A 24,154-nucleotide genomic window follows, 5' to 3' on the forward strand; every position below is an offset into this window, starting at 1 on the left:
AGCTGCGTGTGGCAACAACATGTTTTCCATAAAGGCATATAAACATATAACAATAGCCAGTTATAATGAATGATCTGAAGTAAACTCACTCTTATCCACTACACCCAGAGGAGGCATGAACTATTCTGTGTTTTTTTTTTTTTTTTTTTTTTTTAGAAACCGAGGTCATAAGACTCTTGTCTTGGTTTCTTGGAATTTTCTCACAAGCCAGCAGAAATCTCCTCATATGATTCCATCCTTGGACCTTGGAGCTGACAATCTCATCTTTGCCCATTCACTGCAATCTGGCCCTGGTTCCTATGTTTCTGAATGGCCCATGGCTTCTGAAACATTACAGATACAGAGTCAATTTCTGATTGGCTGACTTTCCTAGAGCATGTTTATTTATATATCAATTAAAATTCTTTTCCTCTCAACTCATTTATGTGTTTGAACTTTATAAATTTTTTCACAGAAGTTCACTCTTGATACCAACTTTTTTTTAATTCAAACCAGTTGTACTTAATAATATAAGGTGTCGGTTTTTTCCAATAACAAGACCCAGTGCCATTTTTTTTTTTACTTATTTCTTATGGAGTGTCCCAGATTTGATGTGCTATGTAGCCACAACACCATCAGTTATCACAGAATCATGGAAACCAAACCACAGTTTCTAATATGGGAAAGGATAGGGCTTCAAATTTATTTTCAGAATCTCTAGGGGAGGTGGATGAAGCTCTTTAATTTTTTTCCAGCAGTGTAACTAATTGGGATTCACATGTGATATCATTCCTACTCTGAATTTGCCATTCCTTGTAATAAGTTGCCATGGTGAAGCACAGTGACTAAAGTCTGATATTTGCAACTATACCTGAACCAATCACTAAGTGGCTTTGGAAGGAAGAAATAATGATGCTCATCTTGTTGAATGTTAGCTGTGCATTGCATGCAGGCATGAGGTTCTGAAAATCCCATGACCACAAGGTCAAGCAGTAAGGTGTACTCATCTCATGCTTTAGAATGCTAGCGCCGAGCATCCTGGAAGAGCAGTTCTGGAGCCCTTGTAGCATCTCTTGCGCTGTGTTCTGCATGCTGGTTCAATTCTTCTACTTGTGAGGTCATTCTTTGAAGACATCTCCTGCACCTGTGAAAAGCACGAAGGAAGAGGGACAAGGTATTCCTCCACTTAGGCTTTGCTTTTCTGGTGGGAAAGAATGTTCTTGTGTCACTTTCTCCTCCAGACATTTTATCACCATATCATCAGCCATACTATGTTGCATGGTCATGATCAGTATTCAGCTGGGAGAGATGCTAGGAAACACCAACCATCAGGAAAGGAGCCTAGTCGCCGGAGCAAGAGCAGAAACCAAGCACAGGAACCAAGAGAGCAGGCCGAGGCTTACCGTTCTTTTTTAAAGATAAATAGACCATGCCCCAGTGAGCTGGTATTTCAACAGCTATTGACTGAAGGAGCGGAAGGTGCTCCTGCAGCTCAATGGGCTCGTACTTCAGCAATCATTGGCTGAAGGAGCAAAAGGTCCTCCCGGGCAACAATCCTGCATGCATTCAAACCCCATGCCTTGTATTTTTAAAAGAATATGCATGCTAAATTAACAACACCAAATGCATTCAAAAATCAACTCTCAGATCAATTGCACTCATCCAAATCAGTACTAACTTACCAATAATAAATAATGTGTAAAATATTACTTTAAAATGACACCAAAGTAAACTAAAGTTAACTTTTTTTGCTGAAATCTCTATATTGGTGAGAATGTCCTCTGGCCTAGGATGAGAGGTTTGTATTTCTTCCTAAGCTGGTGAGTATTTAATGATCCAGCCTAGGTTGCGACAGACAAATGTTTCAACCTAGACTGACTCTGAAGACAAACAGAAACACTTCAATATAAAGAATAAGCAAAATATAGCTGACTAGAAGTTGGGAGACAATTCCAATAGAGAACATTGGCCACGGAGAAAAAGCAAGAGACAGGATTTGAAACTGTGATGCAGTGGTTCTTTTCAGTTGGACTGGTCCACATCAACTTTTAGTAAGTCCAGGGCTCTCGGGCAGTTCAGGCAGGTTGTAGTCAGCAAGTGATGCTTGCATGTATGTGTCAACCAAGTGGAAAAAAAGCTGAGAAAAGATTAAACTAGAAGTTAAAATTTATTAACTTAAAGGAAGATATTACATTTGAAACTATCAGGCCCATAGTCTTAGTAAGTGGAAACGGGAGGAGTCCCAAGACCAGGAGAGAGAAAAATATCAGGAATAGACAGGTTGGGAAAACTTAGGCTGCACTTAACTGGACTCCTTTTGACCTGTGAGAAGCAGATCCAGCTTTTTTTGTTTTGAAGCCTATATGAATTTTTACTTTACAAAAGAACAAAATTTTTAGATATATTAATATCACCAATCTATACTGAAATTCGTATTGTAGAAAAAGCAGGTAATGGGTATTTGTAAAACAACAGTAATAGACTCATACCTTTGGGTCCAAGCAAAAGCTACAGATTTGGGTTAGAAGCATGGAAAATTTATATTCTGTCCTGAGAGCCAGGTATTGATTGAACAGAGATATCTTTGGCCTGATGAGAAGTACCTTCAAGATTATATCTAGATGGCAACCAAAATAAATCCAAAATCTCGAGCTTGTCACTGAACAGTGAGTAATCATTGCTCTACCAACATATCAGAACTTTATTAAATGCTAAACTCTGAAATTTTATTCCATAGGAGCGAAAAATAATCTGAAACATTTTTATATCTTAAATTATTTATTTATATTTGCATGACTTGTATTTTGTATCAAATCATTCTTGAGACCCTTCAAGCATATAAACCTTTATTTAGATCCACACCAAGGCCTGATTTTTACATATACAATGAGCTAACAAGCTGACTATAGCCGTGGGGAAGAACCTGGTTGCCTGCTGACAAAATTATAGCTAGCCTAGCTGTCAATACTATCAGAGATTCAAGAAGGATAAATTATACCTGAGTGTAGACCAAGCTGCTTCCAAATCTACTAAAAATGAGAGGGACAAGTCCATACCCAGGCCTTCATAACATTGGAGGCAGAAGTAACAGAATTGCAGTCTTTGCCAGGCTCATGAGGTAACAGTTTATCTGTGGCGGAGCATGGGTAAGACTGACCTTATTTTGTCTAGGCAAAAGGGGAAGATCTATTTTCAAGCGCCCTACTGCTTTGTCCACAGTCTGGGCCAGGTCCTGGCAGCAGATGTTACTTTGGGGCATCTTACCCTGTGGTCAACATTGTCAAATCCAGGTAGAGACATGGAGATCTTGGGTCACTGCTAGGATCTGGGAGTCTCTATCTGACATAACAAACTTTTCTGTCAACATTTTAATTACCATATTCTACAGAATCTCTGAAGATTCTACAGATCTCTGAAGTAGTTGAGGGATACCCAGGTATAATCTGAATAGTTAACTTTGTTTCTAGTTACCTATTTTAGCTTAACTTTTGAAAACATATACAGGAGACTAAGTAAGGTTGATCCCGCTAATTAATTATATCAGTAGTACTTAGCATGTTTACAATTAATGAACATGATAATTCATAAACATAGCTACTACGTTGCATTTCTTACCATTTTACAATATTTACAGTCATTTTTTGTCAGGTTTAGCTTTGAAAAATAACAATTTTGAATTGAAGCTCTTCTTAGTGAAACATAAATGATTTGTATGACTGAGTTTATTCAAATACCTAAAACTTAGCAAATTTAGCAAAGATAAGGAGGCTAGACATATATTCTTAAGCCCCAGTAGACCTTGAGAAAAGAGACAAAAGCCACTGGTTTTTAATGTTTTTAGTGTTTTGACCTTTCAATATAGTTTCCCATCGTTGTGGTTGCCCCTCCTTTATTATAAAGTTTTTTTCTTGTTGCTATTTTATAACTGCAATTTTGTCATTGTTATGATTGTTATGAATCCATTTATTTATTTAGTTAGTTTTTCAAGACAGAGTTTCTCTATAGCTTCAGAGTCTGTCCTGGAGCTAGCTCTTGTAGACCAGGCTGGTTTCCAACTCACAGAGGTCCTCCTGCCTCTGCTTCCCAAGTGCTGGAATTAAAAGTGAAAGACCCCCGGTGCGGGGAGACTCTCACTCAAGTTTTGGGATAACATGACCCCCCCCCCCAGTAACTCACAAGAGGCCATCCTTACTGCAATCACACGAGGCTTTAATTGATGAGATGAGATGGGAACCAGTGCACTGGGGCCTAGACTCATAACCCACGCAGGGGAAGAGTTCAACCCCGAATGACTGGAAGAACCAATTTTTAAGGGAAGAAACCACAGCCCAGTGATCCGGAATTGGCAAGGAGTGTGTCATAGAAAATTCCAAAAATACCAGTGAAGATTACAAGGGGGCAACCCCCTGCCTCTCAGGACCACTCCCAAGGTCATAATCAGCTAGCTCTTAAAACACATTACAGTAACAATCACAAGGGGGAAGCTCCCTGTTTCTCAAGATTATTCTCAAGATTACAACCTAACTTTATCTTCAGCTAGTTCCTGAAACACAGTCACTAACTGGCTAATCCTAAATATGATTCTTCTCTTCCTACTTGGATTTTTGGCTATTTTCTTCTTGCTGGGGAGGTCTAGATTTATCCAGGTCTTTCAAAAGCATGCACCACTACTACCCATCCCATTATTATGAATCTTAATTGCAAATATCTGAAATGCAGGTGGTCCTAGACAATCCCTGTAAAACCTTTTTTTTTTTTTTTTTGCTTTGTTGCAGTTGTTATTTAATACCCCAAAGGGTGTTAAATGGGCTGAGAAACTTCTCCAAGCCCTTTGTCAGACTGCTCAGGTCATTGTCTTGCTGCATTACAAAAAAATGAATATCATAGCTTCTGGTTAGTATTTGGGTCACATGGCTATTATCCTAATTTTTAGCCTTTCATTTTAAGTCCAAATATTAACAATATAAAATATTTTAAAAGTATAAATGCCCCATAATCTTATAAATTTAGATATTTTAAAAATTGTTCTTAAAAAATTTAAATGAATTCCTGCAATATAAAAAATGAAATACCTCCTATTTTTGAGAGGCTTATATCACCTCTTTGGCCCTACCTGCTGTGGGATAATGCTCTTGTACTCTGTAAAGATTTATCATTCATATTGGTTTAATAAAATACTGATTGGACAGTAGCCTCTGTGTGTTTTGTTGGGACTGAATGACCATAGGACCAGGCCAGATAGAAACTTTTTTCTATACCCATCCTCAACTGCATATACATAACCTACCTGTCCCATTTTGTTATAGCTGGTGCTTCTGGTGACTGTCATCTCACATTGACATTTCTAAAACTGTTAAGGTCCATCCTTGTAACTAGACTCTCTTTCAGACTCTCGTTCTCCCATATATTTGCAAACCTCAGCTGTTTCTTATGATCATTTCCTGTCCTTAAAACTATTATCCCCAGGGTGACTTTTAATTTACAAAGTTTAGCTGGCAGAACAAAGTACATTTTTGAGTATAAAAATATTGAGGGTCAGCTTTAATATTTTAAATACTATATTTATAAACCTTATTTTTCGGAAAGGATACGAATTATCATATACAAATATATGCCAATCCAAATTATCTTGTAAATTTACTATTATTCCCTTGTTAGGCCCATTTTACATGGCCTTCTCTAATCAAGATGATGGTGAAATCCTGTGACATCCATCTTTTTTAAACTCCAGCAAAATGGTAACCAGCCACATGATTGATAAAAAAAATTTGTGGCAATCCAAATTGGAATCATGGCATATAGTTTATTTAAAATTACCCACACATAATTTTTTAATTATTATTTTTTAGTATCACTAATTTTAACATTTTATCTAACCAGATTTTAAACCATATCTAACAAAATCATATAAATCTCAAAGTAAAGAGTGTTCATATAAACTAAGTCCAGTTTTGGGGCTCTTCTTCTTTGCTTTGTTCCTGTCAGAACTCAGACTGAAGGACTGTCATAGGAGAAGCTTTTAAATAAGCATACCTGGTTCTAGTGAAGGAAGAGCCATAACCCAGCTATAGAGTAAGCTTTCCAATAAAGAATAGCAAAGAACAATGTCAATGTTATCTACATCAAAAAGACATTTGAATTCCTGCTAACCTGAATCCAGTGACCAGAACACAAAGATAAATTCTGAGCCATGTTCATAAATGTGGCCACAGCAGCAGTGAGTGGCAGAGACAACAAAATTCTTCAGACTATTTTTCTTTCATCTCCATGTTTGCACACACCATAAAACACAGGCAAAAGTTTCCAACAAAACAAGCACACATAACTTTTTCAGGAAACACAAAAATTTTATAATTTTTAAATTGATTTTATTGAGCTCTACATTTTTCTCTGCTCCCCTCCTTTTCTCTGCCCTCCCCTTCTATCCTCTTTCATGGTTCCCATGCTCCCAGTTTACTCAGAAGATTCTGAACAGACAAAATTTTTTAACAAGACAAAATGAACTTTCTAACCAGAATCAACCTACTATTCTCAAAATTTAGTTTATTTTAGTTTTTTTTTTTCAAATACAGCACTTGCAGTTATGAGAAACCTCATAGTTCATATCCCCTCTGGCCTCTTCTACAATTTTCTATATGCCTTTCATTCATTCCTCTGACTTCAGACAAATTTCTCTTTTATTTTTCTGTCTTCATTATTTCAGTATCCTGCATTTTTCCAGACAACATAAAAATTTTACAAAAGCCTTTCTTGACATTTCCCTGAGGAGTTTAGGATATATTGTATGGCTACAATACTTTAAACAAGAACGGAAACACACATATACCACAAGAAAATCCTTCTAAATTTCTATCCGCACAGAAAATTGCACCAGTATGATGCACCTGAGACCAACAGCAGGTTTTTTCTTACCTAACCAATAATAATTTGTAAATATCCCCTCTAAATAATGAAAGATATTGGATCTGAATGACCAGCAGCACTGGTGGAGAGATATCTGGCTACAGCATCACAACACAGTCACCAGAGCTTAGCAGTCATAGGCAGCGACTCCCTGCCCCTGGGCCACACAGTGGAACTACAGCTTGGTTTGGACAGAAGTTGAGGCAGATAACCACCAGGGCAGGTTACAGGTGCCCCACCTCTACAACCCTGTCCATGCGTATAAGGCATACCCAGTCAAGACCTGTCCTGTCCACCTGCTATGCCCCCATGCTACTTCTTTTCAATGAAATGTTCAAGGCAGGTAGTGGTTGTTTGTCTCATCCCTTTCAGGAAAATATACTCCCATTGTGGTAGGAGGCTTGCTTGTTTTTTCCAGCTGTTCAGATCTAAAATAACCACACAGAAAACTGTTTTAATTAAATCACTGCTTGGCCCATTAGCTCTAGCTTTTTATTGGCTATTTCTTACATATTAATTTAACCCATTTCTACTCATCTGCATATTTCCACGTGGCTGTGACTTACTGGATAAAGTTCTAGTATCTGTCTCCAGCAGGGCTACATGTCTTCTCACTGATTCTACCTTCTTTCTCCCATCATTCAGTTTAGTTTTCTCCGCCTACCTCTGTTCTGCCTTGCAATACCAAATCAATTTCTTTGGTATTCACAGCATACAGAGGGGAATCCCACATCACTCCATTTTAGTATCAAACCCTATGCCTATGACCCTATCTCTAAAGTTCTGTAAGTGATCCAATATCAAAGTCAAAAAAGTCATGCTTTGAGTCTCTCCCGTTATAGTAAATCAGGAAGAGAATAGACAAAAAGCAAAAACAAAACAGTACACCGAACAATACACAGTCCTCCTGGTGGCTGTAGACAAAACTGAACTGAAGACTCCAGCTCTGTGTCAGAATACAAGTGTGACTTGCTCTGTCTTTTTACTGAAATCAAAAGGATATGATCCTGTACAGAAGGGATCCAAATTAACTAGGGGAATCTATTCCTGTAGAGATGGGCCCAGGATGTCTCCTCAGTTACCCCACCTGTGGTCATCTTGCCTGCATCCACTCAGAGCATTTACAGGCTCATACAGATTCTGGGCCCACTTATAAAATAATATTCACAACATAAAGACATGAAGCAAAACATGTAAAAACAGAAAACTTAGAGACCAGCTGAACGCTATACAGGTTGGTTGTCCCAGTGAGCTTGGGGATCCCAGAGAGCCCCCAGATGTTACGCCCAGATCATGGAGTTCCCCAAAAACTGCCAATGAAACCAAGTTCCATATATAAAAGCAAAGAGTATTATTCAAGTTCGAGGTTTGATTCTCCATGTGTCTAATGCATTCACACAATTAGAGAGCCTCCAGCTCATTTGGGCTGGGGACTTCATAATAGCAGAGGTTGGGTGAAGGATTTGTAAGATTCAAGACCCCTGATTGGCTGACATTTGTCTAGGGGTGTCCTAGTAAAGGGGATGGGTGTGTGCTGGACTTTGGAAAGTTAGATATTTTCTTGTGGCTAGCCCATTCCTAGGTGGTGTCTGGGTTCTTGAAATCTGGTATTGCCTTCGGGTAAACTGAAACTACTTAGAGAAAAGGTTTCACAGAATGATAACTAGTGATGAGCAGGAGTAGAGGAAGATAGGGGAATCATCAAAGGAAGATTTGTGATAGAGCTTGATCTCTGTGGAAGGAAAATGCTTGGAAGTAATGATGGAAGACAAACCAAAGATAAGATTATTGAACAAAAACTCATGTTAATGTACATGTAATCATTAAATGCAATCTTTATGTGAAAATGCATCATAAATAGTCACACTACAAAGATAGAAACATTAGTTTTCTGAAGTGGCAAGGGGCTTAGTTCACTGGGGGGTCAAATAAGTTAAACTTCCCTACCCCACCTCTCTATTAGGACTTCCTTGCTGCCAGGTAAGCTGCTTTTTTTTGGATTTTTTTTATATTCAGGAAACATGAGGGAAGAAAAATTACTATTCCTTATTCCAGATGTATTTAAACATATGTGGCTTACACTTCTAGGTCACAGTCCATCACTGTGGGAGACAGGGCAGGAATTCAAGACAGAAACTTGAAGTATAAACCATGGAGTGATGCTGCTTTCTGTCTTTCTTATTGATTCATGCTCAGTAAGCTTTCTTATATAACCCAGGGCTCCCCACTTAGATACTGAGGCTGCCAACAGCGATTGGATCCTGTTATATTAATTAACAATCTAGGTAGCCCCCTCAGATATGTCCACACACCAATATGATCTAGATAATTCCTCAATCAGGCTTTCTTCTCACATGATTTTAGGATGGACAAAGTTGACAATTATCGTTAACTATAACATGTAAGGCAATGTTTTAGTACTAAGCATGGTGGCTGCATATAGAAATCGCCTCAATTTAAAGTGAACAAAACCAGCAAAACAAACATTCTTTGAATACCTAGATGTGAAATAGTCAGCACAGTGATTACATTACCAAGGAATTTGGGATGGAAGAGATTTTCTGTGTTTATTTCTTTTTTTTCTTAAACATTTTTTTTATTGAGAATAGGAAAAAAAAGTTTCCGCCTCCACCCAGCCTCCCATTTCCCTCCCGCTCCCCCCACTCTTCTCCCCCTCCCCCCACTCATCTCCCCCTCCCTCTCCAATCCAAAGAGCAGTCATGGTTCCCTGCCCTGTGGAAAGTCCAAGGTCCTCCCCCCTCTGTCCATGTCTAGGAAGGTGAACATCCAAACTGGTTAGGCTCCCACCAAGCCGGAACATGAAGTAGGATCAAAACCCCTTGCCATTGACCTTGGCTTCTCATCAGTCCTCATTGTTTGCCATGATCAGAGAGTCCGGTTTCATCCCATGCTTTTTCAGTCACAGTCCAGCTGGCCTTGGTGAGCTCCCAATAGATCAGCCCCACTGTCTCAGTGGGTGGGTGCACCCCCCTGTGATCCTGACATCCTTGCTCGTGTTCTTCCTCCATCTGCTCTTCATTGGGACCTTGGGAGCTCAGTCCAGTGCTCCAGTGTGGGTCTCTGTCTCTATCTCTATCCATCACCAGATGAAGGTTCTATGGTGATATGAAAGATATTCGTCAGTATTGTTATAGGATAGGGTCATTTCAGGTTCCCTATCCTCAGCTTCCCAAGGGACTAACTGGGGCCATCGCCTTGGGCTCCTGGGAGCCACTCTAGGTTCAAGTCTCTTGCCAACACTAAGGTGGCTCCCTTTACTAAGATATGTGCTTCCCTGTTCCCCTATCCAACCTTCCTTTGTTTATTTCTTACATGAGTAAATCCCCATGTCCTGGATAAGTTAATGCAAAGCCTTCCATTGTACCTCTTCATTCCATGTTGAGGAATGTTTTTGACTCCTTGTTAAAGAAAGATGTTTTTTTTTCTCATGAAACAACTTCAAAAAAGAATGAACCAATCTGGTGCTCAATTCTTCCCTTCTAGAAAATTTTACTTGGTCCTATATAGTAAAGAAGTACAGCAAATAGAAAGAAGTAAAATTTCATGAAATGTAAACAGATGAATATGGCTTTCATTTATGCAATATATATATTTTCTTAACTTGAGTATAGTACAACATGGTTTCTAAAATGCTATTAGCAGAGACTGGAGTAAAAAGTAAATCAATACTAGAAGAGATAAGAAACATAGGTTGGATAATAGCCCTTTCAAATGTGAATTTCTTTTAGATTAACTTTCTATTCCTATTGACAAGATCAGTTGATGTTCTTGAGTTCAAAGGGGTTGATTGCCACAGTTGATTTCTTAATAGAATAATTATATTAATTTATATTTTTGTTCTCAAAAATTTTAGTTTATTTTTATATGAAAATTAGTGTCAACCTATTTAATTTCATAAAACAAAACTTATTTTTCTTCAATTTTTTAATTGATTTTTTATTGAGCTCTGCATTTTTCTCTGCTCCCCTCACTGCTTCTTCCCTCCTCACTTCAACCATCTCCCAAGGTTGCCATGCTCCCAATTTACTCAGGAGATGTTGTCTTTTTCTATTTCTACTTCCCATGAAGATTAGATCTGTGTTCTCATTGTTGTCTAAGTTCTCTGGGATTGTTGTTTGTAGGCTGGCATTCTTTGCTTTATGTTTAAAAATCCACCTATGAGAGAGTATATGTGATAATTGTCTTTCTGTGTGTAGATCAACTCACTCAGAATAATGTTTTCTAACTCCATCCATTTGCCTGAAAAATTCAACATGTCATTAATTTTTATTACTGGGTAGTACTCCATTGTGTAAATGTACCATATTTACCTTATCCATTCTTTGGTCAAAATGCATTGAGGTTGTTTCCAGGTTCTGGCTATGACAAACAAAGCTGCTATGAACATAGTTGAGCACATGACCTAGTGGCATGATTGAGCATCCTTTGGATATATACCCAAAAGTGGTACTTGGGTCTTGAGGAAAGTCGTTTACTAATTTTCTGAGAAATCACCACATTGACATCCAGAGGGGTCGTATCAGCTTGCATTCCTATCAGCAATGCAGAAGTGTTCCCTTTTCTCCACATCCTCTCCAGCATAAGCTGTCATCAGTGTTTTTGATCTTGGCCATTCTTACAGGTATAAGATGTGTTGAAATAGAAGCGGCAGGGCTGCATCCCAAGCACCCCGGCCCCCTGCTAGCTCATGCCCGAAATAACAACACACAAATGTATTCTTTTAAACACTGCTTGCCCATTATATCTAGCCTCTTCTCGGCTAACTCTCGCACCTGGACTAGCCCATTTATAATAATGTGTGTAAGCACTCCAAGGTGCACTTACCGGGAAGATTCTAGCCTACGTCTATCCTGAGTAGGAGCTTCATCACATGTGTCTCTGAGAGCAGAGCTATCTCGCATCTGTCTGAGGAGTCTTACCTCACTTCCTCTTCCTCCCGTTTACTCCTCCCACCTATGTTTTAACCTATCAGGGCAAGCAGTTTCTTTATTTAATTAACCAATGAAACCAACAGATTGATATATGACACTCCCACATCAAAGATGGAATCTCAGAGTTGTTTTGATTTGATTTCTCTGATAACTAAGGATGATAAACATTTCCTTAAGTGTCTTTCAGCCATTTTAGATTCCTCTGTTGAGAGTCCTCTGTTTAGGTCTGTACTCCATTTTTTTATTGGATTATGTGTTCTTTTGCTGACCAACTTCTTGAGTTCTTTGTATATTTTAGAGATCAGCCCTGTGTCTGATGTGGGGTTAGTAAAGATCTTTCCCCACTCTGTAGGCTGTCATTTCATCTTCGTTGACTGTATCCTTTGCTTTACAGAAACTTTCAGTTTCAGGAGGTCCCATTTATTAACTGTTTCTCTCACTGTATGTGCTGCTGGGGTTATATTTAGGAAATTGTCTCCTTATGCCAATGTGTTCAAGTGTACTTCCCACTTTTTCTTCCATAAGGTTCAGTGTGGCTAGCTTTATGTTGAGGTCTTTGATCCATTTGGACTTGAGTTTTGTGCATGGTTATAGATATGGGTTTATTTTCCTTCTTCTTTATGTTGATATCCAATTATGCCAGCACCATTTGTTAAATATTCTTTCTTTTTTCCATTTGATAGTTTTTGCTTCTTTGTCAAAAATCAAGTGTTTGAAGGTGAGTGAATTAATATTCAGGTCTTTGATTCAGTACCATTGGTCCTCCTGTCTGTTTTTATGCGAGTACCAGGCTTTTTTCAGTACTGTAGCTTTATAGTAGAGTTAGAAGTCAGGGCTTGTGATGCCTCCAGGAGTTCTTTTTTATACAGGATTGTTTTGGATATCCTGGGTTTTTTGCTTTTTCATATGAAGCGAGTACTGTTCTTTCAAGGTCTGTTAAGAATTTTGCTGGGATTATGATAGACATTGCATTGAATCTGTAGATTGCTTTTGGTAATATTGCCATTTTTACTATGTTAATTCTGCCCACCCAAGAGCAAGGGAGATCTTTCTACTTTCTGGTGTCTTCTTCAATATCTTTCTTCAAAGATTTAAAGTTCTAGTCATACAAACCTTCCACTTGTTTGGTTAGAGTTACTCCGAGATATTTTATGCTATTTATGATTATTGTGAAGGCTGTTGATTCTCCAATTTATTACCCAGCTTTTTTTATCATCTGTGTGCTGATTTTTTAGAGTTAATCTTGTAACCTGCTACATTACTGAAAGTGTTTATGAGTTATAGAATTTCCTTAGAAGAATTTTTGGTATTGCTTATGTAAATTATCATATCACCAGCAAACAGTGAGAGTTTGACTTCTTTTCTGATTTTTATCCCCTTGATCTCCTTTTGGTGTCTTACTGCTCTAGCTAGGTCCTGAAGAACTATATTGAATAGGTATGGAGAAAGTGGACAACTTTGTCTTGTTCTTGATGTCAGTGGTATCGCTACGAGTTTCTCTCCATTGAATTTGATGTTTGCTGTTGTCTTGTTGTACATTGCTTTTATTATGTTTAGGTATATTCTTTGTATCCCTGCTCTCTCAAAGACCTTTATTATGAAGGGATCTTGTATTTTGTTAAAAGCTTTTTTTTTTTTGACATCTAATGAGATGATTGTGTGGTTTTTATTTTTCAGCTTGTTTATATGGTAGATTATGTTGACAGATTTTCATATGTTGAACCATCTCTGCATCTCTGGGATGAAGTCAATTTCATCATGGTGGATGATGATTCTGATGTGATCTTGGATTTGATTTGCCAATATTTTATTTAATATTTTTGCGTCGATGTTCTTGAGTGAGTTTGGTCTGTTTGCACTTTGGTTAGTTTGGATAAAGGTTTGTCTATTTTGTTTATTTTCTCGAAAAAACAACTATTTGTCTCATTGATTCTTTATGTTGTTTTCTTTTTTTGTTGTTGATTTCAGCTCTCACTTTGATTATTTCCTACCTTCTAATTCTCTTAGGTGAGTTTGCTTCTTTCTGTTCTAAAGTTTTCAAATGTTCTGTTAATTCACTAGTGTGATGCTTTTCCAGCTTCTTTATGTAGGCATTTAATGCTATGAAATTTACTCTTAACCGTCTTTTCATTGTGTCCCATAAATTTGGGTATGTTGTGTGGTCATTATCATTGAATTTTAGGAAGTCTTTAATTTTTCTCTCTTTTTCTTTCTTGACCCATTGATGATTCAAGTGAGCATTGTTTAATTTCCATGTGATTGTGGGTTTTCTGGAATTAGTATTGCTGTTGACTTCTAGTTTTACATTACGGTAATGTACATTGACTTATTCCATTTTTTGTATTTGTTGAGGTTTTTTTTTGTTATTGAGCATGTGGTCAATTTTTAAAAAGTTTTCATGAGGTGCTGAGTAGAAGTTATATTCTTTTCTGTTTGGATGGAATATTCTATAGATGTATGTTAAATACACTTGAGTCATAGCATCTGTTAGTACTCTTACTTCTCTGTTCATTCTTTGTCTGACTGACCTGTCTTGTGGTTAGAGGGGAGTGTTGAAGTCTCCCACTATTAGTTTGTGGGGTTTAATGTATGATTTAAGCTTTAGAAGTGTTTCTTTTACATATGAGGGTATTTTTGTATTTGGGGCATAGATGTTCAGTATTGAAATTTTCTCTTGATGGATTTTTTCCTGTGACTAATATGAAATGACCTTCTTTCTTTCTTTTGACTGATTTTAGCTTGAACTCTATTTTTTTAGATATTGGGATAGCTACACCGACTTGTTTCTTAGGGCCATTTGATATTTGATTGGTATATTTTTTTTCCAACCCTTTACTCTGAGACAATGTCTGTCTTTGAGGTTGAGATGTGTTTCTTTTATGCAGAAGGATGGATTCTGTTTTCATATCTAATCTGTTAGCCTGTGCTTTTTTTTATTTTTTCCATTCAAAAATTTATAGTTCCTCCCCACCTCCCACTCCCCTCCTGCTCCCCATTCATCCTCTTCCTCCCCCTCCCTCCTTAAGAGAGGACAGGGAACTCTGCCCTGTGAAAAGTCCAAGGTTCTCCCCACTACATTCAGGCCTAGAAAGCTTTGCATCCAAATAGACTAGGGTCCCAAAAAGACAGTACATGCAGTAGAAGCAAGTCCCAGTACCTTCATCAATGGCTTCTCAGTCAGTCCCTGTTGTCAGCCACATTCAGAGAGTCTGGTTTGATCATGTGCTCGTTCAGTCCCAGTCCAGCTGGATTTGGTGAGCTCTCATTAGAACAGGCTCACTGTTCTCACTGTCTCACTGTCTCAGTGGGTGGACCAACCCCTCGTGGTCCAGACTTTTTTGCACATATTCTCCCTCCTTCTGCTCTTCAATGGGAGCTTGGGAGCTCAGTCGGTTGCTCTCATGAGGGTCTCTGTCTCTATCTCAATCCATAGCCGGATGAAGATTCTATGGTGATAATCGAGATAAACATCAGTGTCATAGTGGGGCAAGGCCAGTTTAGGCACTCTCTGCTCTGCCGCCCAAGGACCTAGCTGAGGATATACCTGTGGACACCTAGGATCCCCTCAAGAGACAAGTCTCTGGTCAACCCTAAAATGGCTCCCTTAATGTAGGTATCTTCTTACCTGCTCCTATATCTGCCCTTCCTCCATTTTACAGGTGAGTTGAATCCATTTACATTAAGGGATATTAATGACCAGTGATTACCGTCTCCTGTTAATTTAGTTTTCATTGTTGGTGATGCTAATTTGTGCGTTTTTCTCTTCTTTTGGATTTGTGGCTATGAGACTATCAGTTGTCTGTGTTTTTGTTGGTGTAGCCAACTTCCTTGGGTTGGAGTTTTCCTTCTAGTATTTTGTGTAGGACTGGGTTTATGGCTAGGTAATGGTGAAATCTAGATTTGTCATGGAATATATTGTTTTGGCTTTCTATGGTGATTCATAGTTTTATTGGATATAGTAGTCTGGGTTGGCATCCATGGTCTCTTAATGTCTGCATAATGCTTGACCATGACCTTATGGCTTTCATTGTCTCCAGTGAGAAGTCAGGTGTAATTCTGATAGGTCTACCTTTACATGTTACTTGATATTTTTCCTTTGCAGCTCTTAATATTCTTTCTTTACTCTGCATGGCTAGTGTTGTGATTATTATGTGGCAAGAGGACTTTTTATTTGGATCCAGTTTATTTGGTGTTCTGCAAGCTTCTTTATCTTCATAGGCGTATCTTTCCTTAGGTTTGGGAAAGTTTTTTTCTATGATTTTGTTAAATATATTTTCTGTGCTTTTGAGTTGAACTTTTTCTCCTTCTTCTATACCTATTATTCTTAGATTTGGCCTTTTCATGGCATCCCATATATCCTGGATGTTTTGGGTTAAGCTCTTGTTAGATATAATGTTTTCTTTAACTGATGAGTGTATTTCCTCTATAGTATCTTCAGCACTTGAGAGTCTTTCTTCCATCTCTTGTATTCTGCTGTTCATGCTTGTGTTTGTGGTTCCTGATCATCCGCTTATGACTTCTCTTTCTGTAATTCCTTCGGTTTGTGTTTTCTTTATTGCCTCTATTTCAGTTTTCAAGTCCTGAATAGTTTCTTTCATATGTTTGATTTCTTTTTCTTGGTTTTCTTTAAGGGATTTGCTGATGTCTTCCAAGTTTTTGTTTGTCTTTTCTTCCATTTCTTTAAGGGAATTTCTTACTTTCTCTTTTAGAGTTTCAAACATTCTCTTGAAGTTATTTTTTAGGCCATTCTCTTCTGCTTCATCCATATTTGGTTGTTCAGGTCTTGCTGTTGTAGGATCTTTAGGTTTTACTGGTGTCAAGTTGCTCTTTGCAATTTTGCATGTGTTCTTACTTTTTCTACTCATCTTTTCCTATAATAGGTGTGGTTGGAGTTGTCTGAGATTCTGTTGAATAATTTTCTAGGTGCCAGTTAATCCAAAGCTCAGATGGTCGTTTCCCATGGTACAGTCAGTGTTATAGTTCTAGTTACCCCATTGGTTACCTCGTGCTCCTGGTGATAGCTCAGGGCTCCTGTGCTTTGCTCTGCTTCCTTGGAGTTTGATGTCTCAGGCCTAATTTGGTCTAGGTTGCTGGCTTTGCCTTGTTTCTGTAAATCCTGATGTGGAACACCTCCTGTAGAAGTCCCTGGGTTGGACTTGGACCTGGAAAGGTTTCTGGCTCTGGTCTATTGCCTCAGATGTCCCAGGCTCTTGCTCGGACCCACAGAGATTCCCAGGTTCCTGCCTATTCCTTTGATGTCCCAGGCCAATGCCTGGACCCACAGAGGTCCTGGCTCAGGCCTACTTCCTCTGAGGACCCAGACTAATGCCTGGCCCTGCTTAGATCTCTAGTTCCTGCCGATTCCCTCGGAGGTCCCAGGTTCATTCATGCCCAGACTCTATATTAATTTATTTTTTTAAAAATATGTTGATCTCTGTTTTTGCGATTAGTTTTAGGTGATGGATTAAATTAAACTGGAGGTTTAAGGTCCCTTTTTAAGAATAAATATGTGTTTAAACTGGTAAAATCTTTTCAATAATATCTTAGTATTATAGATGCTAGAAATACCCATAGGAAGCTTTTTTGAAAAACTGACTGACATTTAATATCCTGCCCTGAGTTTTCTGTTCACTCCAGTCAAACTGGTTGGTCTACTGGCGTTTGGCTTGTCCCAATGTCTCATTTTGTCATTCCCATCCCAAATGAGAATGCTCCTTTGGAGCCACCCACATGATGCTGCCAGTGCTACACAGGTGGGAGGTGCAGGCCTGTGATTCTCCAGCTAGATATGAACCCCGGACACATATTCTGAGATCCAGTTACAACACAGCCCTGGTCAAAAAGTCCTGTCTTCCTCATTTGGCCAAATTGAGCAGAACTTTCTGTAAATAACTGCAAAGAAAAATAAAACAAAAGAAAAAAACTACACACACACACAAAACGCTTCATCCTAATGAATACAATATAGACATATTCTCCAGGGTGAAATGAGGCAGAGGCATAAGGACTGCTTTTGTGAAGCTCTCAGAATGGTTTTATTTTACATTCCACATCAATTTATGTTTAATTCTGTAACATGTTCACAGTGTCTTGACTCGAAATTCTCAATTCCAGCCACCACAAATGTCTATAGATATAATTACTTCTCTCTCTTTTTGCCTCATTTCAACATTAAGGAAAGCTGAGCTTTATGACCTGTCTACTGTAGGAGATTTTATTCTACAAAAGAGCATTCACTTGCACTGACATACAGGTGGAAAATGTATGATTGGGTAGGACTTGAGTATACTGTAGACTTGGGCTTGGATCACTTTCTCCCTATTAGATATCAGGAATACTTCACTTTATTACAAAGGAGAACAGTTAACATATACCAGTTCTGGACCATTAATCAATGTTTTGATTTCTCCTGAGGTCATCAATAGTCCATGAGAGCTTCCAGTCATGAGATATTGAGAAGTATTATCCTAATACTATCTGGATTAAATCACAACACATATGCATATATTATACTGTCAGGGTCCAGCCTCAACAGGTTTTGCATGTTCCAGGGTAGGAGCTTGAGGATTAGAATTATTACATAAAAGAAACAGCTATATGAGAGAAATAAAAGATGCAAACACAGAATAGCACCAGGAGGGAAATTCAGTGAGTACTGAAATCACCTGCATTTATGTTTCACATGCTTATATCACTCTAAAAGGGGAGGTCCAAGGCAACAGACTTCATTAACATGATATAAGCAATAAATAAAGCATCCTCAATCAAGCACTCTGTTGTTTAGACAGGATTTGTAGCGGCCACACCCTTAGACCAAGTATCCTGCAGGAAGTTACTCCCTGGAACCTTTTGCCAATATCTTTGAAGGAGCAGGAATAAACTTGAATTCTCTGGTCTTTGGTCAAGGTGGAGCAGATCCAAAACTATACTTAAAATACTAATTAGCCACACCCTAGGTCAGGACCTCTTGTTTGTAGCCACATCTGTTGTCAACATCTTTGAGAGAACAAGAATAAGCTCAAACTCTCCAATCTTTAGTCAAGGTGGAATGGACTCATACATGAGGGCCCTGGCATTATATATGGTGCATGCGTGCGTGCGTGCGTGTGTGTGTGTGTGTGAGTGAGTGTGTGATAGGATAAAAACAATGTCTTGGAATTTAGGAGGTTTTAGATTTGTCAAGAAGTGTGTTCTAACTGCTTTGATGAATGGTAGGCTCACTGGTGAGATATACAAACCCTTTCCAGTTTTGCCTGCCTCTTAAAAGATACAGCCATTGACTGAGTAAGCAGAGGAGTGCCTGATGAATTCTAAATCCTTCCTCAGATATTGATCCTCCCTTTTCTTTTGAAGTCTATTCCATTGGAACTGAATGAGTCCTGTGTCCTAGGTCCCTTGAGCTCTTGTCCATCCTGATCTGCCCCTGTCTGGTGGAGCTTTGCCATGGTCCATAGAACAGGATCCACTTTGCAGTTCCAGCAATGCAAGTGGTTACAATAAGGAGTGTGCAGGGTCCTTGCCTCCCACTGAAGGTCAGGCTAGGGAATCTACTTTAGTCTTTCATCAGTAGTGAGCAAGTCTTCCAACTTAAGCAGATAGCCAAAAAGGAGTAGACATTATTTAGAGTTGTTGAAGTATGACATTGCTGATTTCTAATCTAGTCTAGAGCAGGTATACGACGAGTTTTGTGACAGAAGAAAAGGATTCAGAAGTTGATAGTTCAGTTATTACCTCTGTCACAATTGTGCAATGTGATCTGAGGACAAGCATTTATTGTATATGTGTGTAGTGGAGGGTATATATGTGGTATATACAAATGTATGTACCTGTGCACACATACACAGAAGCCAGAAGATGTTGGGACCTTCCTCCATCTCTAGCCCTAGGCACAGGGTCTTCTTCAACTATTCATGTTCTCCAGTGCTGAGATTACAGGCACAGCAGGGGATGTGTGCCTTTTGCTTTCAGAATATGTACTTTTACCAATGAACCAACCTCTCTCCAACATCCTAGGCCATGCATTTTGCCTCCTTGCTTACAGTTTTCCATCTACAATTTTAAAAGTTTCAGTTAGAACATTTCCAACTTGGTAATCTCATCACATGGTGTAAAATACTGTAGTTTTCTGTGTCTTATATCCTTATTTATTATAAAGAAAATGCTGTTTTACTTTCCTTCCACCTGAGCTCACCAGAACTGGAGAGCATTCATCCTGTTTGCTACAATCTTCCCAGCCAGAGAAGCTACTGCTCTGTACTGCATTCTTGAAGCAGTAAAGTTCTTGCTTTATTTCTGAAGCTTCCAAAGATGAATGTGGCAAAGTCAGACAGCTTTGCAGCTGTACAAGCCAGTGAATATGCACCTCTTGAAAAGATGCATGCTGACACTCCCCATAGTTCCTCTAAAACTTCCACAAGCCCCAGCTAACTGGGGGTCCTGTTCAAGCAGGAGGAGGGCAAAAATAGACTTTGTTTTTATTTGTGAATTTTTTAAGAATTTGGAGTTCAATGAAGTCTTAACGTTACTTGATTCTCATAAAGCTGACCCTACATCTTATGGGTGTTTGATGTTATATAATGGTTAAAATGAATAGGATAGGTAAACATTTGAATTTTACATATAGTTACCAATGTGCCCCACCACCACCTACATATATTAGCCTAAGATCAATTACATGAAATTTAATTTCTTAAATTTCTGACCAAGCTGCATCATTGTACAAAGAAAAATCTTTGTTTTGAAGTAGGGTTTGTATTTGGGAAAATTATTTGTTAAATTTTCTTAGTCATTTTTGTTCTAGGATCTTTAATAGAGCTCGGCAAGCATTTTCTATAAAAGATGTGCAGTGATTTGGGGCTTTGCTTTGCCCTGTCTCAACTACTTATTTGGCCCACTAAAGCAAGAAAGCAGCCACAGATACAATGTAAGCAAGTGGAGTTGTTGCAGACAACTAAAATTTATTCACACAAAAAAAGCAACTGATTGGGTTGTGTTCCTTAGTTTCAGTGTTGCTGTAACGAAATGCCTGAGAATCAACAGTGTAAGTAAAGGCAGGTTTCATTTCAGCCCATAACTCTAGGGTTTGTTCTATAATGCCATGAAAGGCACAGCAGTAGGAGCACGAGGCAGCTGGTCCCACTGCATCTGCAGTCAGGTAAGAGATAACATCACTGTTATCTATAAGCTAAGAAATCATCTGCTTGTTGCTGTGGATGTGGCAAGCATCTATAATATTTGTACTATTTGGTCACAGGAATCTCTGCCACCTGAAGAAAGGTACTTTAGATCAACAGGACTTTATGTCTGGTCTGCAGTGAGATATTCTCCAATGTGACTCTGAAAGTGGGAATGTTCTAGAGTCACAGTAACTATGGCACAGGACAGTGCCCAGTTAACATTGAGGAGTGAGATTCAAAAAGCAAACAATAAACAAAACCCAGTAGACTTTCTGGTTCAAGAGGCATTGTTGGACATTCGTGTCTAAGCAGGGAGTCCAAGGACATTGTACAGCCTGAACCACAGAGAACCAGGAACCCATGGAAGTGCTGCTACAACAAATGTTATGAGAACTGAGCGCTCCTGTCCTCTGCAATTGGTCTGCAAAGATTCAGCTGCTTTGCTGTTGCCATTTGCTGTCAGTGACCAACTACAACAAATGTACCACTTACCAGGGTAGGAGGATGGGATTAGAAAAGTAAGTAAAGAGAATGAAGATGTGAGGGAGAAGGCAAAAGACGGCTTTAACATGATACAAAGAACAGCTAGAAAAGTTATGTGCTTCAGTGCTTTAGCCCATCAAGCCATTAGTTCATGAGAAAAGCATTTCTGTTGTTTAGGCAGTGAACTCACCACCCTAGACCAAGTATCCTGAAGGCAGCCATTTCCAGATCAACTTCTTAATTCAAAAGAAGGAGCAGAAGTATGCTTGAATTCTCTCACCTTCAGACAAGGTAGAAATAGCCTCACATTTTGGGGCCTCCTGTTTACTGGATAACCTTTCAGACTTAATGACAGATGTATGAAAGTCCATGTTCAATCCAAGGGAACGCCTGGGAGGGAACCGATGCCAATTGTCATGCCCTCCGGCTGGGTGCATTAGGGAAGCCTGTGTGCCCTCTAGGCCACTGTCTCTAAAATGGCTGATGCCTGCCTCAAAGGGTCACTAAGGGAGTAGGGACAAGGTTTCCTAGAATGGTATTTGTATAATGGAAGTAGTTGTGAGTGGGCCCTAATGATAATTGTAATAAATGATTCTAATTAGTGATAGTGTGGAGATGACTGTCATTAATGCCACACTTTCAGGTCCCAAGAGTCAGACCTAAGTGGATCTTTAACATTCTGAACTGTAGGGGCTGGAGAGATGGCTCAGTGGCTAAGAGCATTGCCTGCTCTTCCAAAGGTCCTGAGTTCAATTCCCAGCAACCACATGGTGGCTCACAACCATCTGTAAAGAGGTCCAGCGCCCTCTTCTGGCCTTCAGGCATACACACAGACAGAATGTTGTATACATAATAAATAAATAAATAAATATAAAAAAAAAAACATTCTGAACTGCATTGGTGTTCTGTGGTTTGTCAGCTTCTCCCTTCCCAACCATCTGATGGTGTCTAGAAAGTGCTGACGTTTTAATAGATTTGCTCCTCCTGTCAGATTTTGCTCGGTATTTTGAGTAGAGACTACTGGAGAAAAGCCGATACTGTACTCTGCTCTGCCAACAATATCCTAATAATTTGTTCTCTACAGTCCAGGATCCAAAACTAATTGTATTAATTTGTCTTTGCATTGTAACAAAATCCCACAATATAGAAAATTGACCACAATTCTTTATTTATCATATTTCTATAGTTTCTTTGCAATGAGCAACTGACATCATGCATATGGCTGCTAGCACCTAAGATCTTGATTGGGGTTAGAACATGCTAGAAGGCCTAGAAGGACTTTTTTCAAATATTAGCTGCCTTGCTGGAATCTTCTCTAAAAGAGGCAGAATAGTTGTTGCTGTTTTCTGTATCCACCACCTCACAGTTACCATGTATCTATTAAGTACTCATCTACTTATGTATCCTGCATATATGTGTCTACCATCTAGTGTCTGCTACCTGTCCACCTTTGACCCTATTTGCTGTCTTTCTTTCATCTTTCTTTTCCACATCATTGAGATTATTTTCTAAGTGATAAGGGAGCTGCTAGTTATCATTCTCTTTAGTTATATTTATTAAGTTGTAGGTTATGAAAGCATAAAGAACTTGAAGTGAATGACAGAATTACTCTTGGATGTCTGATATTGAACTCTCTTGTCTTTTTGACCTCAGTCTTCTCATCTATTAACTAAATAGAGTCAGTAAAACTCACCTTAAACCTTTAACCTGAAGTGTGTTTGTAGTTTACACGTAGAGGTTAAGTGAAACTTAGACCTAAAAAACTAATCCTGCTTCTTTTATTTCCCCTGTGTGTTTCTTTCTTCCTCATTGGTCTTTTCAGAAAGAAAAAATTTCAAATATTATAAATAATAACCATCTTTTTCCTATGTAAGTCGACTAATGATGACCAAAAAAGATGCTTTAGGACTTCCTCATGACTTTGACACTAACTGCTTTCTCATCCTGAGAGCACTTTATGTGTTCTTGCTTGCTGTGTCCACTGGGTCTTGGCAGCACCCTCCTTTTGCTGATGAACTATTGGTGCCTGCCATCACACAACTGTGACAACTTTTCTCTTCTAGTGTTATTACCTAGTGGTGTACACCTAAAATTTACAACCATATGTTCTAATTCTTTATGTTCCTGACCAGTTCCCATCACTTTCATACTCCATGTTGTTTTGGAGGGCAATATATGATTTGTTCACCAATTATACAGTCCAAAGTTCCCATGAAATAAGCCACTGAAACTTTTCAATACATAATGTTCATCTGAATTATTCCTCTTAAAAAAAGAACAAAAAGCATTTAAAATTTGTCTTTAGGGTCACATTATCCATGAAACATAGAGACTTCATGAATTCTGTGAGAAAAATAATTGGAATTAATAGCAATGATTAAGGAAAATTGTAATTTTTGAGAAGAAAAAATTGAAGAAAGCACATATTTTTCCTGATTTATGCATTATTTTATATGATTAGATTTCCATAAAAATCTTTTTTTATTTATTTATTAAAGATTTCTGTCTCTTCCCCAATACCGCCTCCCCTCTCAATCAAGTCCCCCTCCCTCATCAGCCCAAAGAGCAATCAGGGTTCCCTGCCCTGTTGGAAGTCCAAGGACCACCCACCTCCATCCAGGTCTAGTAAGGTGAGCATCCAAACTGCCTAGGCTCCCACAA

General features: G+C 38.6%; 1 protein-coding gene across 1 annotated transcript in view; it reads left to right on the forward strand.

Moving 5' to 3' along the window:
* The window catches only part of Kcnh8 (potassium voltage-gated channel subfamily H member 8), a 462,775-nt gene that overhangs the window by 195,160 nt on the left and 243,461 nt on the right, over nt 1-24,154 (forward strand). The window contains exon 4 of the mRNA XM_050165081.1: nt 20,258-20,272. Coding sequence (XP_050021038.1) covers nt 20,258-20,272 — 15 coding nt within the window. The remainder of the gene's footprint in view (nt 1-20,257; nt 20,273-24,154) is intronic.

This window comes from Alexandromys fortis, unplaced genomic scaffold (assembly GCF_014885135.2).
Source record: "Alexandromys fortis isolate MF-2015 unplaced genomic scaffold, M_Fortis_MF-2015_v1.1 scaffold_121, whole genome shotgun sequence".
Classification (NCBI taxonomy): domain Eukaryota; kingdom Metazoa; phylum Chordata; class Mammalia; order Rodentia; family Cricetidae; genus Alexandromys; species Alexandromys fortis.